The 14,077-nt window shown below is 38.3% G+C and overlaps 1 protein-coding gene across 3 annotated transcripts in view; it reads left to right on the forward strand.

The window, feature by feature from the left end:
* The window catches only part of ano1a (anoctamin 1, calcium activated chloride channel a), a 58,122-nt gene that overhangs the window by 12,842 nt on the left and 31,203 nt on the right, over positions 1–14,077 (forward strand). For all 3 annotated transcript variants that reach the window (XM_084405068.1, XM_084405069.1, XM_084405067.1), the window contains exons 3-9: positions 384–695; positions 7,474–7,572; positions 7,669–7,820; positions 9,763–9,817; positions 10,818–10,869; positions 13,753–13,808; positions 13,906–13,947. In XM_084405068.1, the coding sequence (XP_084261194.1) occupies positions 384–695; positions 7,474–7,572; positions 7,669–7,820; positions 9,763–9,817; positions 10,818–10,869; positions 13,753–13,808; positions 13,906–13,947 (768 nt within the window). The remainder of the gene's footprint in view (positions 1–383; positions 696–7,473; positions 7,573–7,668; positions 7,821–9,762; positions 9,818–10,817; positions 10,870–13,752; positions 13,809–13,905; positions 13,948–14,077) is intronic.

Below are 14,077 nucleotides of genomic sequence, written 5' to 3' on the forward strand. Positions count from 1 at the left end.
GACGTCTATTGATTTGATTTGATTTGATTTAATTTGATTTGATTTGATACTTTAATCCCAAAGGAAATTCAACATACACAGGCATGCTTACATCTGTTTGGAATTGACAAAGGTTACTACATCTTACCAAGATTAATGGTATTTATTTATTTATCCCATTATTGCTTCTGTCCATATCATTTTTAAATCTCTTTACTTCCTCAAAATAACATGAATGCTGACCAAAGTGCTGCACAACAGACATAACAAAATATCGGCATTCAATACAATTAAAAAAAAATATATATATATGTCAAAAGAAAACCATTATTATCGCAAATCTCTCTATATTTGAATACAGATGCTGCATATAATCCTCTTTCACACACTGATTTCGTTCTCAGCTCCGGAAACCTCGACAGTCAGACGAGAGACCGAAGGACTCGAATCTGTGGCCGTACTTCCAGGATGGCCTGAGGCGGATAGATTACGTGCTCACCTACCACGTCCAGAAGCCCCATAGCGCTCGCAAACAGAAGTCCCGTTCCTGCTGCCTACGCGGGCGTAACCGGACCAGCTCACCGGCCCACGAGGACCCCGAACTCGCAGCACAAGAGCAGAGGCTGGATTACCACGAGGACGACCTGTGCCTCCGCCGGGAAGAGTTTGAGGAGAACCTGCGTGAAATGGGCCTCGAGATTGAGAAAGAGGAAGGGGTGAGTGCCATTGCATGAAAATCTGGGATTCATAATCTCATTTGACATGAATTTAACATGAAATTTTGAGGATTCGACACTATGTATAGGTCACTAACATAATAAGCACATTTTAACTCCTTCAGATGGTTAAAGTGCACCTATTATGCTTTTTCGAATTGCACTTTCATGCAGTGTGTCATAGAGCTGATTGTGAATGTTAAAGGTCTGCAAAGTTTGAGAAAGCAAAAGAAAGAATCGATTCTGAACTGCTGAAACGAGTCGTCATCAATTCCAGTCTCACTTCCTGTTACATACCCGTGTAACAATGTAACACATTTGCATAATGCTAGCCTATGTGTTTTGGGTGACATTTTTGGGTGAACTAACCCTTTAATAAATGATCTGTGGGGTAATTTGAGCAGAAACATCACGGACACATTCTGGGGACACCTGAGACTTGCAAAAAGGGGTGTAATAGGTCACTTTTAAATGTTGTGTATTATGACCAATAATTTTTCTTAACTCTGATTCCCTTGTACAGCAGCATAATTATTCCCTGTTGCTGACCCAGTTTAGAAACACTTCAGTGGTGTGGAGGACTTCACTTAAAGTCTTATTTGTCAAGTATCTTCTCTGTGACATTTCTCAGAGTGAAATGCTGAAGATATATATTCTTATTTTTAGAATAACGTGGGAAAACTAGACACCTCGCGAGCATTTAGCATGTTTGATGTTAGAGAGAGATGTCACCCTTAGGATACATTAAATTATTTCTCTAAAATGTTCCCCAATTCCGCTAATGCTATTATTTCTGATTGGAAAAATCAAAGTTGATTTGATTGTTGGCAACTATGAAACAAGTTAGCGCTTACTTTACTGTGTAATGTTACTAATTTGCAACCTTATTATGATTAGCGGCTTGTCTTTCAAGCTTAACTTCTATAAACCCAGGCCATTTGCTTTGATGTTCACAGATTACAGGGATTTAACTTCCTCCACTTTGCTAGATGTTCTCACAGAGCGCTAAACCAGAATTTGGTGAAGAGGTCGTAGTGGGCTAATCATAAACAAAGTGAAGTGTTTATCGTGCAGATGATAATAAACTGAAGTATTAGTCTAAAGGACTAAGATTAGCAGCTCTCTGAAAAAGAAGAGAATTGTTTCCAGAATAAAAATAATTTGGGTTCACTTCAATATTCTGATTATTGTTTCATATTTCATGTCACACAGGGTCTTATATCATGACATTCTTTGCTTCATCTCTTGAGTTGAATTATATTGCATGATTATTATTCTTATTATTCTTACTGAACCTATAAGAATCATGTTATTCCACCTCAGACCCTGCTTTGTGCCAAAACCAATATTTTTTGCTGTACAAAAAGAATCACAAAAAGGTTTTTTCCCATAACTTTTGAGCTTGACAAGGGCAATATGAATGTAAACATAATAAAACACTGATAAGACTTTTAGAAAAACTTAACTCCCTTTGAACCATGTTGTCAAAAAAGATGATGTCGCTCCCTTAAACTTGATGTCAGAAAGATCAAACCATTGGGAAAATGATGGTATAATAGGGTTAAACAGAAAGTGAGAAACAGAAATATAAATAATATATATATATATATATATATATATATATATATATATATATATATATATATATATATATATATATATATATATATATATATATATATATATAATACAGTGAGGAAAATAAGTATTTGAACACCCTGCTATTTTGCAAGTTCTCCCACTTGGAAATCATGGAGGGGTCTGAAATTGTCATCGTAGGTGCATGTCCACTGTGAGAGACATAATAAAAAAAAAAATCATTTGGCGTGATCATTTGGATGATCCAGAGGAGTCATGGGAGAAAGTCATGTGGTCAGATGAGACCAAAATAGAACTTTTTGGTCATAATTCCACTAAACGTGTTTGGAGGAAGAAGAATGATGAGTACCATCCCAAGAACACCATCCCTACTGTGAAGCATGGGGGTGGTAGCATCATGCTTTGGGGGTGTTTTTCTGCACATGGGACAGGGCGACTGCACTGTATTAAGGAGAGAATGATCGGGGCCATGTATTGCGAGATTTTGGGGAACAACCTCCTTCCCTCAGTTAGAGCATTGAAGATGGGTCGAGGCTGGGTCTTCCAACATGACAATGACCCGAAGCACACAGCCAGGATAACCAAGGAGTGGCTCTGTAAGAAGCATATCAAGGTTCTGGCGTGGCCTAGCCAGTCTCCAGACCTAAACCCAATAGAGAATCTTTGGAGGGAGCTCAAACTCCGTGTTTCTCAGCGACAGCCCAGAAACCTGACTGATCTAGAGAAGATCTGTGTGGAGGAGTGGGCCAAAATCCCTCCTGCAGTGTGTGAACCTGGTGAAAAACTACAGGAAACGTTTGACCTCTGTAATTGCAAACAAAGGCTACTGTACCAAATGTTAACATTGATTTTCTCAGGTGTTCAAATACTTATTTGCAGCTGTATCATACAAATAAATAGTTAAAAAATCATACATTGTGATTTCTGGATTTTATTTTTTAGATTATGTCTCTCACAGTGGACATGCACCTACGATGACAATTTCAGACCCCTCCATGATTTTCAAGTGGGAGAACTTGCAAAATAGCAGGGTGTTCAAATACTTATTTTCCTCACTGTGTATATATATATATAATAGTGATGAAGGGCATGTTGGCTAGTATTTTGATTAATTTAAAATGTTCTAAAAAAATCTGTTATTCTAAAAGTCCTTTTTTATTCACTAATATATCACTAGTAAGATGTGGTTATATCTGTAAAACAACATTCTGAAATCGGAAGGGAAATACTTTTCAGGGAATCATGTCAGTGTTAACGGATGTCTTTGTCTTGGGTGTCAAGATGTCATTTCTAATTTAATTGGAGTTGATTTAGGTTTAGAAATACTTGTGTGTATATAATGTAAGATAAAAGTAGAAATACCTGTTTGTGTTCTTCACTGAAAGCAGTGGCTGGGATTGAACAGACTGGGTCAGACCCCGTGTGTGGGATGCGAGTTATAACAAGAGTGGGTCATTTGAAGCAAATCTTACATAACCCTCTTTTCAGCTTCAGAAAACCAAGAGAGAAGTCCTTCTCTTCATGCCAGAGTTTTCTTTTTTTCTTTTTTCTGTGAATTTATTTTCTCTCAAAAGGTCCTTCGTGAAGAAAGAAACCCCCGGTTTCACAGACAAGGCTTAGCTAGTCCCAGACTAAAATGCATGTTTGAGCTGTTTTAACTCTTAGACTCTCTTTTTTTTTTATGACATGTTTATAACAGCTACTTAAATGTCCTAATTGAACTAAGGCCTAATCCTGGCTTAATCTAAGCCCTGTCTGTGAATCCAGCCCCTTGTGTGTTAAACTAGTAAAAATATGTTGTTCATTTCGTGAATCGTTTCTGAATGGTTTGCTTGTTTCACATTACTCTATGACAAGTATCATTCATTATTAATATCTCTCATACTTGGGGTTAGTGATTTGAACAAACCTTGAGTCTAACCCAAGCAATAAATTCTGTTTTAATTGTGTAACTAATCTCACACTGTTTGACATACAGACATGAATGATGCCTACAATTTTGTAGCTCGGTCAAAAGAGCTGTGCTGTTACTTTCTTGGGAATATTGCCTACCATACTAGAAAAATTCCAGACTTAGGGCCAGATTTACCAACATCTTGCACCAGCGCAAAACCTCTTTTGGTGTTAAAAACCGACTGTTAGGATTTACTAAAGAAAATTACTGCTAAAAGGCGTGGACAGGGTTATTTTGGCGGCTGACCTTATTGCATTGCATCTGAAAGGGAAACTCCTACAAATGCATGAGTTTATGGGAGAATATTTAAATGAATCACACAAGGTTTGCTCTAGTCAATTTACTGGTTTTTGCCATTATTTAACACCCCAAAAAAGCTTGTCTTAAACCAGACACTAATTTGCGCTGCTCTTGGTAGATTGTGTTGGTCATTATGGAAATGTGTTCTTTAATCTGCGTGTCGTCAATCGATCACGCACAGAACTTTTCACTCCCATCTGCACTTTTGTGGGATTGCGCTCTCATGCTAATTTGCCCTGTTTAGTGAATCTGGCGCTTAGATTGAAAAACAGACCCAACCAATACGCAGGGGTCAGAATATCATAGAGACTTGCCGGTGGGCTCTTTAACTTGCTGTGGGGCAGTAAGCAACGCACGTTTTGCACATGCAAACACCTCTCGTGTTTTCTTCAGAAAATGCAGAAAGCCAGTTACATTTGCTATAACATTATCTGCAGATATCACCCTCTTTCCCTCAGCGATTTTAATCCTGAGAGTAGAGCCAAATTCACTTTGAAACGCCTCTCGGGCAGCTATTTCAATCATGCCCGAACAGGGCCGTATAGCTAGAGGATTCGGGGCCCCCTGAAAGAAATATTGATGTGGGCCTCCACCCTCCACCAATATCATATACAGTACAATAGATGAGCATGGAGGCCCACATATAACAGAAGATGGTGATGTTGGTGTAAAACCTTTATTTTAAAAGTTAAGTGTTTATATAAAAATTACAACTAATAAAAACTAACAAAAAGCAAGAAATTGTTAAATAATAATCAAACCATTTTTTTAAAAAGTAACAGCAAAATAATTTTTTTTTTTTTTTCATCAGTCTGTAATAATTCATAAATCAAAAAGTAAACATTTAGAAATGGACAAAAATGCAGTCAAATTTAAAAAATAAAATCATTTATTGTCTTATTTTTTAATAAAGATAATATGGAACTGGTAATATTATTAAATAAATCTAATAAATGTATTCATCCAAGTGCGGTGTGTTGTATTCGTGTTTTCTTGATGTAATGAAATACATCATCAGCTGGCAAGTCAGGTGCATAATGCAATGCGTCGTGACTCTTTTTTAACTGTTTACAAGACATAATACATAATTCTCCTTTACAGTACTTTTACTATCATCTACCTACTGTTGTTTTGTTTGTTATTATTGTCCATTGCCATTATTGTTGTTTGTAAAGCGTCCTTGAGCCCTGAAAAGGCGCTATATAAATAAAACGTATTATTATTTATTATTATTATTATTACAATAGTGTAAAAAGACAGGAATTTTGACCACGTAATCATTCGGTCGATTGTGGCGCGCACCGATAATGAAGAGTGACAGTACCGGTAGTTTTCTTATTCCCAGCGAAATAACAATACAAGCTGTCTTTAAGAACGTCTTGATCGACTGGGATACAACAACTCTCCCGGCCTCCCTCTCCTTCTATTCGTTTCTGGTACACTGATTTATGTTTTCTTTTCCCCGACATTTTTCAGTCAGTCAGTCAGTCAGTCTCCTGCTCTTCCAGCAAGTTCATCGTTAACTTCAGGCACTGCCGCCTCAACACTGATTGGTCCTGTTCACGAGTTGGGGTGGGACTTACAATTTTATTGGGTCCATCTGATGTTTGTTACTGACTGAATAATTAATAAATTCTTTAGATCGGACTAAACCATTTTTAGGGAGGTAAGAGAAGCAGATATTTGGAAAAAATATTGAACCAAATTGCATGTTTTTGTGGTTTTCATTTAAAGGGCACCTATTATGCCCCTTTTCACAAGATGTAAAATAAGTCTCTAAAGTCTTATCCATAAACTCTCTTTCCCTTTCATTATCATGGAACATACACAGCGAAATACACAAAACACTCGTTAGAACTAACAGTAAACAAATATATACACACTTTTTCAGTGGGTGCTTAATCAACTGGTAAACTGTATATCCATGACTGGATGAGCTGTCATAAAGTGCGCGCTCTCACTTTCATTTTTGCCCTGATCAGTAACGTTAGTCCTGTCGCTCTGGAGACTGCAAGCTGGATCACGAACAGTACAGATCCATCCTTGAGTAACAACAAGAGTAAATGAAGACTAAATTCATTCTCACATCCAACAACAAAATACCTCAATCGCTTAGGAGACATTCTTGTCTGCAGTTGCTCCAGCGTGGAAACAATGGCGGACTGTGTCCAGCTCACTCAGGGTGGGTCTATGCTCAAACTGCAGTGTCAATCAACAGTCGTGGGAGGGGCCTGTGCAAAGTGATGTCACATTGCCCCGAATCTGAGAACAGCTCGTTCTGAGACAGTGCTTATGATTTATGGGGATTTTAAAAAAAGCATTTGGTGGATTTTTATCATTATAGGGTGGTTGTGTACACACACTGCCAACACACATTTATGTTCAAACATCATGTAAAAGTGAATTTTGCATAATAGGTGCCCTTTAAATCTCAGGCATACAACTAATATAAATATTAGAATTATTCATATAACAGGGGGCTATATAGTATAACTGCTGGATTTTGTATAATTGTCACCACCTTTCACCCCACTAGCGACGGCCCTGTGCCCGTACAGCTTCTGTCTCTTTGAATGGAAAATCATCAAATTCTCCAAAGCTGTTCACCAAGCTTAAGATTAAATTTCATATTTGAAATCACTAATGAAATCTGATCTCATAAATTTAGTTTCAAAACCCTCAAATCATGACACAAAAAACTGCATTTTTCAGGCTGGACCTTCAATGCTGCAGTGCCACAATGACTTTACCAATCAGTGATTGGCTCTTTTATTTAAAAGGCGGGACTTATTCTGCCATTTTGCGCATTCCACTTTCTTCCATTCACAGTAATATGAATGCACCATCTTTGCATATCTAAAGTCTTTGGTAGAGCAGTGTTATGTTCATATGCTGAGGCCGTGTTTGTTCATCTTTGTTTTTCAGACTAAAATCCCAGATGTGGGATTCGTAAAGATACATGCGCCTTGGGAAGTTCTTTGTCGGGAAGCTGAGTTCATGAAGCTCAAAATGCCAACAATAAAGGTATTTGTTCTTCAATCTTATAAAGTGATCTGTAATAGAATCTGTGTACTCTGTACACACGTGACGTGCACTGATGTGCTGTCGTGTCATTTTCAGAAATATGAAGTCAGTCATGGAAGCGGCATTGCGGAGAAGGTCAACATGTTCATACAGAAAGTCACTGCACCCTTGCAACCTAAAGTTGTGGACAGCCGAACGGAAAATGAGAAACACCTCTCCTACCCGTTCTCACGAGAAAAGCGGCATCTGTAAGTCTGTGGTCATTCGCGGCCATGCTAAGATCATGTTTAGGGTGATCTCTGACCTCAGAGAGTTTTGCCAACTGTTGTAAATGATCTATTCCTTACATTCTACAAAGACTTGAATGAATGAAAATCATAACAGATGATTTTGCCAAACGTCAGAAGTCAAAAAGACTTGATTGTTAGAAACGTTCACATTTCTGGTGAAGCTTATGTTGTGAAATATAAAGGACGCTCTTTAATAATCCTCTGAAATGCAGTGTATTGTAAGGAGCGGTTCACACAGAACGCATTTTTGCTGTTAAAGCTGCAGTCCGTAGCTTTTTTGGGTTAAAAATGATCCAAAATAAATTTGAGCAAGTACATAACCAGCCAGTGTTCATAACTATCCGCTTGCCGTAGCTCGATTCAAAACGGTAAGCTTGTAATAATGTTTTTAATTCCAGTGGTACTGGTGGATTTCTGCGGGAAATTCGAGCATGTCTTTGCGTCATTGTCACATCTGTCCACATAAAGAAGAGTCTCGGCTAGTAGGCTATGAGTGTGAGGATGTTGGAGGTGGAGATTTATAGCCTTTTCTCGCAGCACTTGATATAATTAAACTTATCAATTTGATGGCGGATCCAGAAAGGTTCAAACGACAATCACCCGTGACAACTGGAGATTCACCCGCTGTAAAACGCGAAAGACTTCGGAGAAAAAAAGAGACTGCAACCGGCCCATATGAAAACAAGGATAATTATCGGAAGTGCATTAAACGTAGTCACGCAATGCTGATGTTGTTAACATTAACAATTTGAGAACAAAGTATAATTTGCACGGTTCGACGTGATATGATAAGCGATCGTTAGATCATGTAATCAGCGTGATTAACTGCAATGCTTTTTTCCCCTTAAGTTGGTCAGAACAAAAGTGGATGTTACTTACTTGTTCAGACGACATTTTCCGGTGAAAATTCTTATGTTGGTCATACTTCCAAAAAGCAGAATCTGTGATTGCGAATGCCAGTATCCACACGGGCGCGGTGATTGACAGCCGCACATTCTCCTCAAAACATTGGGTTCATCCGAGTGAAGCCGAGGCACAGCCCACGTAAAGTTGATAATTCTGCGAATAACTGCAATTGCAGATTTCGAACAGAGATGGCGACAAAGAGGAAAAACTGCGGACTGCAGCTTTAACTCTTTCCCCGCCATTGACGAAAATTCGGCTTCCCGTGTTTTCACTGTTATGTGATAGGGGGCGCTATAACATCTTCTGAAAGGGTACAGAATCTCCAGATCAAAACACATGCGAAGAAGTTGCAGAAACAAGCGATAGCTTATGTAAGCAGATGCATATGTAAAATAATGTGATCATCAACACTAAACAGCATATAAATCAAAACTGCCTAATGTTACTGAATGAAATGTCGACCCAGGACGAGCTACAGTACTGTGAAGCTTTGGGGTGTTGATGGACTCAATTTACTCCATCTGTGTTTTGATCATCGTTCTGAATCTGATCCGGACGTAGTCTTTGACATAAACGCGATTTTTGCCTTTTTTTTTTTTTTTTTATCAAAATGTTGCCTTTTTTTTTTTAAGCTTACCCACATTCAAGTGTTGATAAAAGCTAGAATAAAACTTTTTGTTGTTGTTGTTTAAAAACAGTGGGTCTGTTCTTTCTTTTGATTTATTGCATGTTCAGTTATTCATACAACAAAATACTCTGGGGGATGCAAAAGACATTAGTAAAACGGTTAAAGACGTCCGTCTAGCGCACGTTTACATTGAAAAAACAGTGTAAAAAAGTAGCGCAGTGGAATGGAAAAATGGAAAAATGCATTCTGTGTGAACGGCCCATAAATGTGCTTCAGTTTTACAGTCCCATGGTATGTGTTTGCCTGTAAAATTGAATTGAGAGGCACAAAACATTGAATGAAATGACTTTTGGTCTCTTTTCACAGCTTTGATTTATCAGACAGAAACTCCTTCTTCAACAGCAAAACCAGGAGCTCAATAGTAAGTACCAGTCTCTTGTGAAAAGCCCATCCAGTCAGTGACGTGACATTTAAGACCTGATGTCATTTATCCCCTGATTTGATTAGCAAAAGGGCCTTTGTGTCTCCACACCAAAATGTCAATGACGTCAAAGATGTTCTTTTTGTGAACGATAATTTCAGTCACTTGATCTGTCAGCTGCCTCTTAAAATGCTGGTTAACCTCATATTGATTTTTTGGCAGCAGGACTTTTTGTTTGTTTGTTTTTTTGGCTATTTTAGATCTCTTAAAGGTATCGAATGATATTAAGAACTTTGATCGTCTGACATTTTGTCACATTGGCTTGACAAAGCTAACATACTGATCTACTATTCAAGCTTCTTCTAATGAGGCCAACATTGTAAAATGAATGCGGCTCAAAACGTTCTAGCTGTGACCAGAAAACTCAGACTGTTCTTGATTCGGATTGCTAATCTTTTCTAACTGATTGGACAATCAACACTATGAAAAATCCCAAAGACTGTCATTGACGGGGGTCAAAACTATATTATTTAACCTCTATCTATTTGTAGAAAGATGCTAGCAATGTGTTAAATCATGTTAGCAACATGCTAAAACATGTTAACAATGTGTTAAATTATGCTAGCAACATGCTAACACCATACTAAGTCAGATTAACATGTTAAATCATGTTAGCAACATGTTACAACATGTCAGCAATATGCTGATTCATGGTAGAAACATGCCTGCAATGTGTTAAATCATGTTAGCAATAGTTAAAAACATGTTAACAATGTGTTCAATGAAGTTAGCAACTTGTTAAAACATGTTAGCAATGTGTTAGAACATACTTTCAGACAAGGCTTTGTCAAGCCAACAACAAAGTTTGTCATCAAACTTTACTCATCTAGTTGTCATGTTAGTTTCATTTCGAGTCTAGTATCACCAATCAGTGAATACTATTTCTAATAATCTTTATTTATAATCCTCTTTTATAAACGTATTTATTAATCATCAACAGGTGTATGAAATTTTAAAACGGACAAAATGCACACGGGCTAAGTATGTCATGGGTAAGTTTCATCTTATTATTACTTCTGCTAGACAAACTATTGCAAAATCCACCATGTTGTTTGTTGAAATGTTTTGAAAGATCACTTTAATTTACAGTCCTTTTTATGCTACATGTGTACCTACTATAGTAATAACAGTAAATTGTGCATAATTACAATTAAATGCACTAACCTTGAACCAAACCCTAATATAGTAAGTACATTTAATATTACCCAGTGCTTAAATGTATAATTACATTGTAACAAGGAAATGAAGTGTAACCAAATCAACTTGTCAATTGTACGGCGGCCGAGAGAGCTCAACTCGCTGCAACTGAAGAAAACGCATGCAAATAGAAAAACACCTGCAAATTAAAGGGATACTTCACTGATTAGCGTTAAGCTTTGTATCAGTAGAAACCCGGTAGTATTTTCGAATGACCGTGCTTCCCTCCCTCATGTCCCCCTGAGACGAGAGATTTCTGTATTGTGTGTCTGGGAAAAAAACTCTGACGCAAAAATCATCCTTTAGGGTCATCAGAGGCATTTTTGTCCAGAGGCGAGAGACTACAGCCAGTAGGAGGAGCTCGTCCCGCATGTCTTCAACCCGCCCATAGGGGGATCTCACGATAAAAAACGTCTTTTCAGTTTTGAGTCGACTAGTCGGCGTGGCATGGGAGTGGCCTCGTAGGGCAGCGAAGCAAGTGCATTCTGGGAGTTGTTGTCTTTCATCCATATGAGCCAAAAATACATTTTCTGGCTTTTCTCAGTCTAGAAGACACCAACTTCTAAAATAATTTCACATTTCTAAATAGAAATCCAGACCTAAATCTGAAAGATTAATGGTCTGGCATCGACTAATGAAAATCGGCCAGCTCGAGGGGCGGCACCAAGCATGCATTTGAAGATCTCACTGCACGCAATTGGATATAATAACACTACGAGCAATCACAACAAGTTATCGCTTAGCTACCAGCGGAGCTAACTGGTAGATTAGACTCTTGCCGTATCCGGTCGGCAAAACAGCAAAAACGGCCTTCTTGCAAAGGAACGATTTGAGCGCCGTCTTCTGTTCCTCTTTTAGATAAAAAGCCAAGTCTAACTCGTTCATTGAGGCGGCCAAAGCCGTTTCAAACAACTGGTGTTCATCCATAGCCATCTTGCAATGTTTACTAATGACTTTCGACGTCACAGCGCTGTCGTCATCTGTTTAGCTCGCCTCTGGCCCGCCTATATCAGATAACCCGATGTGATTGGTGCAGCTCGGATACTAGGGGATATTTAATGAGCATCATTACTTGACACCAGAGTAACTCGCTGAGCAAATTCAACTTGTGCTCTCGTGAGAACTCTGGATTTCCAGGGTATAAATGACCCAATTTAAATACACATTCATCTTTCCAGCGGTGAAATATCCCTTTAAGAAAACATCTTCATCAGTTTCACAACACATGTGTGCTCCAAATACTCACAACACAACCAAATACAGAAACGCGCTGTAAATAGCACAGACCACAACGGAAACGTTTCCAGGGGACGCCAATAAGTGACGAACCCGGCTGGGACGTGCTTCTTGCTCGTGAGCATCCCTATAACATACTCCCTTCGAAGGGCAGACGGCAGAGACCTTGAAGTGGGGACTTTGCAGTGAGCATGGCACTTGTGTGCCATTATGAAGCCGTTTGGATCGCACTTGATGAAGGGAGCGACGAAAGACAACGTAATTTCCTCATTATTCTCACCTGGGATGTTCCCATGACAACGCAACACCGTGTCCATCAGCTGAATAGCTGTAATTACCAGAAATATCTTATTATTGCTGTTTACATAACTGTTGCAAATAAATATACATTTAAAAAAAAAAATTATATCCGTTATATATCTGTGTGTGAGTGTCTCAACTTTAAAACTTGCCATCTCATCTTTGGACCATGCACTACCTAACATTTCTTATGAAACTTGTTTAAACATAACATGACAACATTTGAACAATGTAACTAATGTATAGATTAACATCTTTCCCTCATGGTCTTTTTCTCTATCTTCAGTTGTGGCACGTTGAGCTCTCTCAGCCACCGTACAATAGCTAGAATATTGTTATTTTGCAACTGAAGCACCTAGTGTACAATTTAGGCCCCGATATACTCACAGTGAAGTTATTTTTTGTTCTTCGTTTAAGGGGTAAAATGAATACTTTTAAAGAATATCCCACACTGCTGAGAGGGGCGTTTAGATGAATATGTAAATATGTGCTACGCACTTTCTTCTCAATAACAAAAGAAAAAAAACAACTAAAATGACAGCGGTGAGAAAACAGCAGTTCAGAAAGCATCTGATCGTAGCAATGTGGATGTTTGCACCAGCTCTACAATTCAGCTCTCCAATCACGTCACGTTTATTTATATAGCACTTTATACAATAGATTGCTCAAAATCAAGCAGCTTTACAGTATTAAACATGAAAAACAGTGTCAGTTTCTGCTATAAAGCAGCTCTCAAGTGTTTATGATTTTCCTTACTGAACAAAAGAAAAGAACCAGAGAAGATTTCCATGTAAAAGAAGGCGGAGCCTCAGAGCCACACCCACCTATTACATCATCGCCACGGACCAATGGTTCGAAGGTATTTAACAGCCGGAGTGAACTTTTACGGACAGTTCGCTTTGGCAAGCGGTTTAAAACTCCTGAAACGAACTTTTGGCCTGATTTTGTTCTAAATTACGTCACACCGGTTCGTTCTTTGATTTCGCCTGAAGTATATTGGGGGCCTTTAGTTGTGTAAAGTGTGTACCAGAATTTCAACAACACAACGTGGTCTTCAAAACCGTCCCATAATATCCAAGGACAGTGATTGGTTGATTGTATTGTACTCTGTGTTTAATAAAGCTTGTGTTTGGTGTGGACAGGAATCAGCAGTCTCCTCGGCAGTGGCATTTACACTGAGGCCTATCCTGTACACGATGTGAGTCACGTCATATTTTACTCCCTTTTTACATCTTTCCAATCTCTTCAGTTGATTTGTTCTATTTCTTGTGTTGATTTCATTATTTTCATTACAGGGAGATATTGACGGTGTACACGCTGAAACAAATGACAGAAAGGTAAAATACATTTTTAAATATGCTAGAATACATACTCAAATCTTGGACTTGTATTTCACACTGATTCTTGCAACAAAACGTTCAGAACCTGCCATTTGTTTTTAAAATGGCTGCATTTCATATGCAAATT

This window comes from Rutilus rutilus, assembly GCF_951802725.1.
Source record: "Rutilus rutilus genome assembly, chromosome: 3".
Taxonomy (NCBI): domain Eukaryota; kingdom Metazoa; phylum Chordata; class Actinopteri; order Cypriniformes; family Leuciscidae; genus Rutilus; species Rutilus rutilus.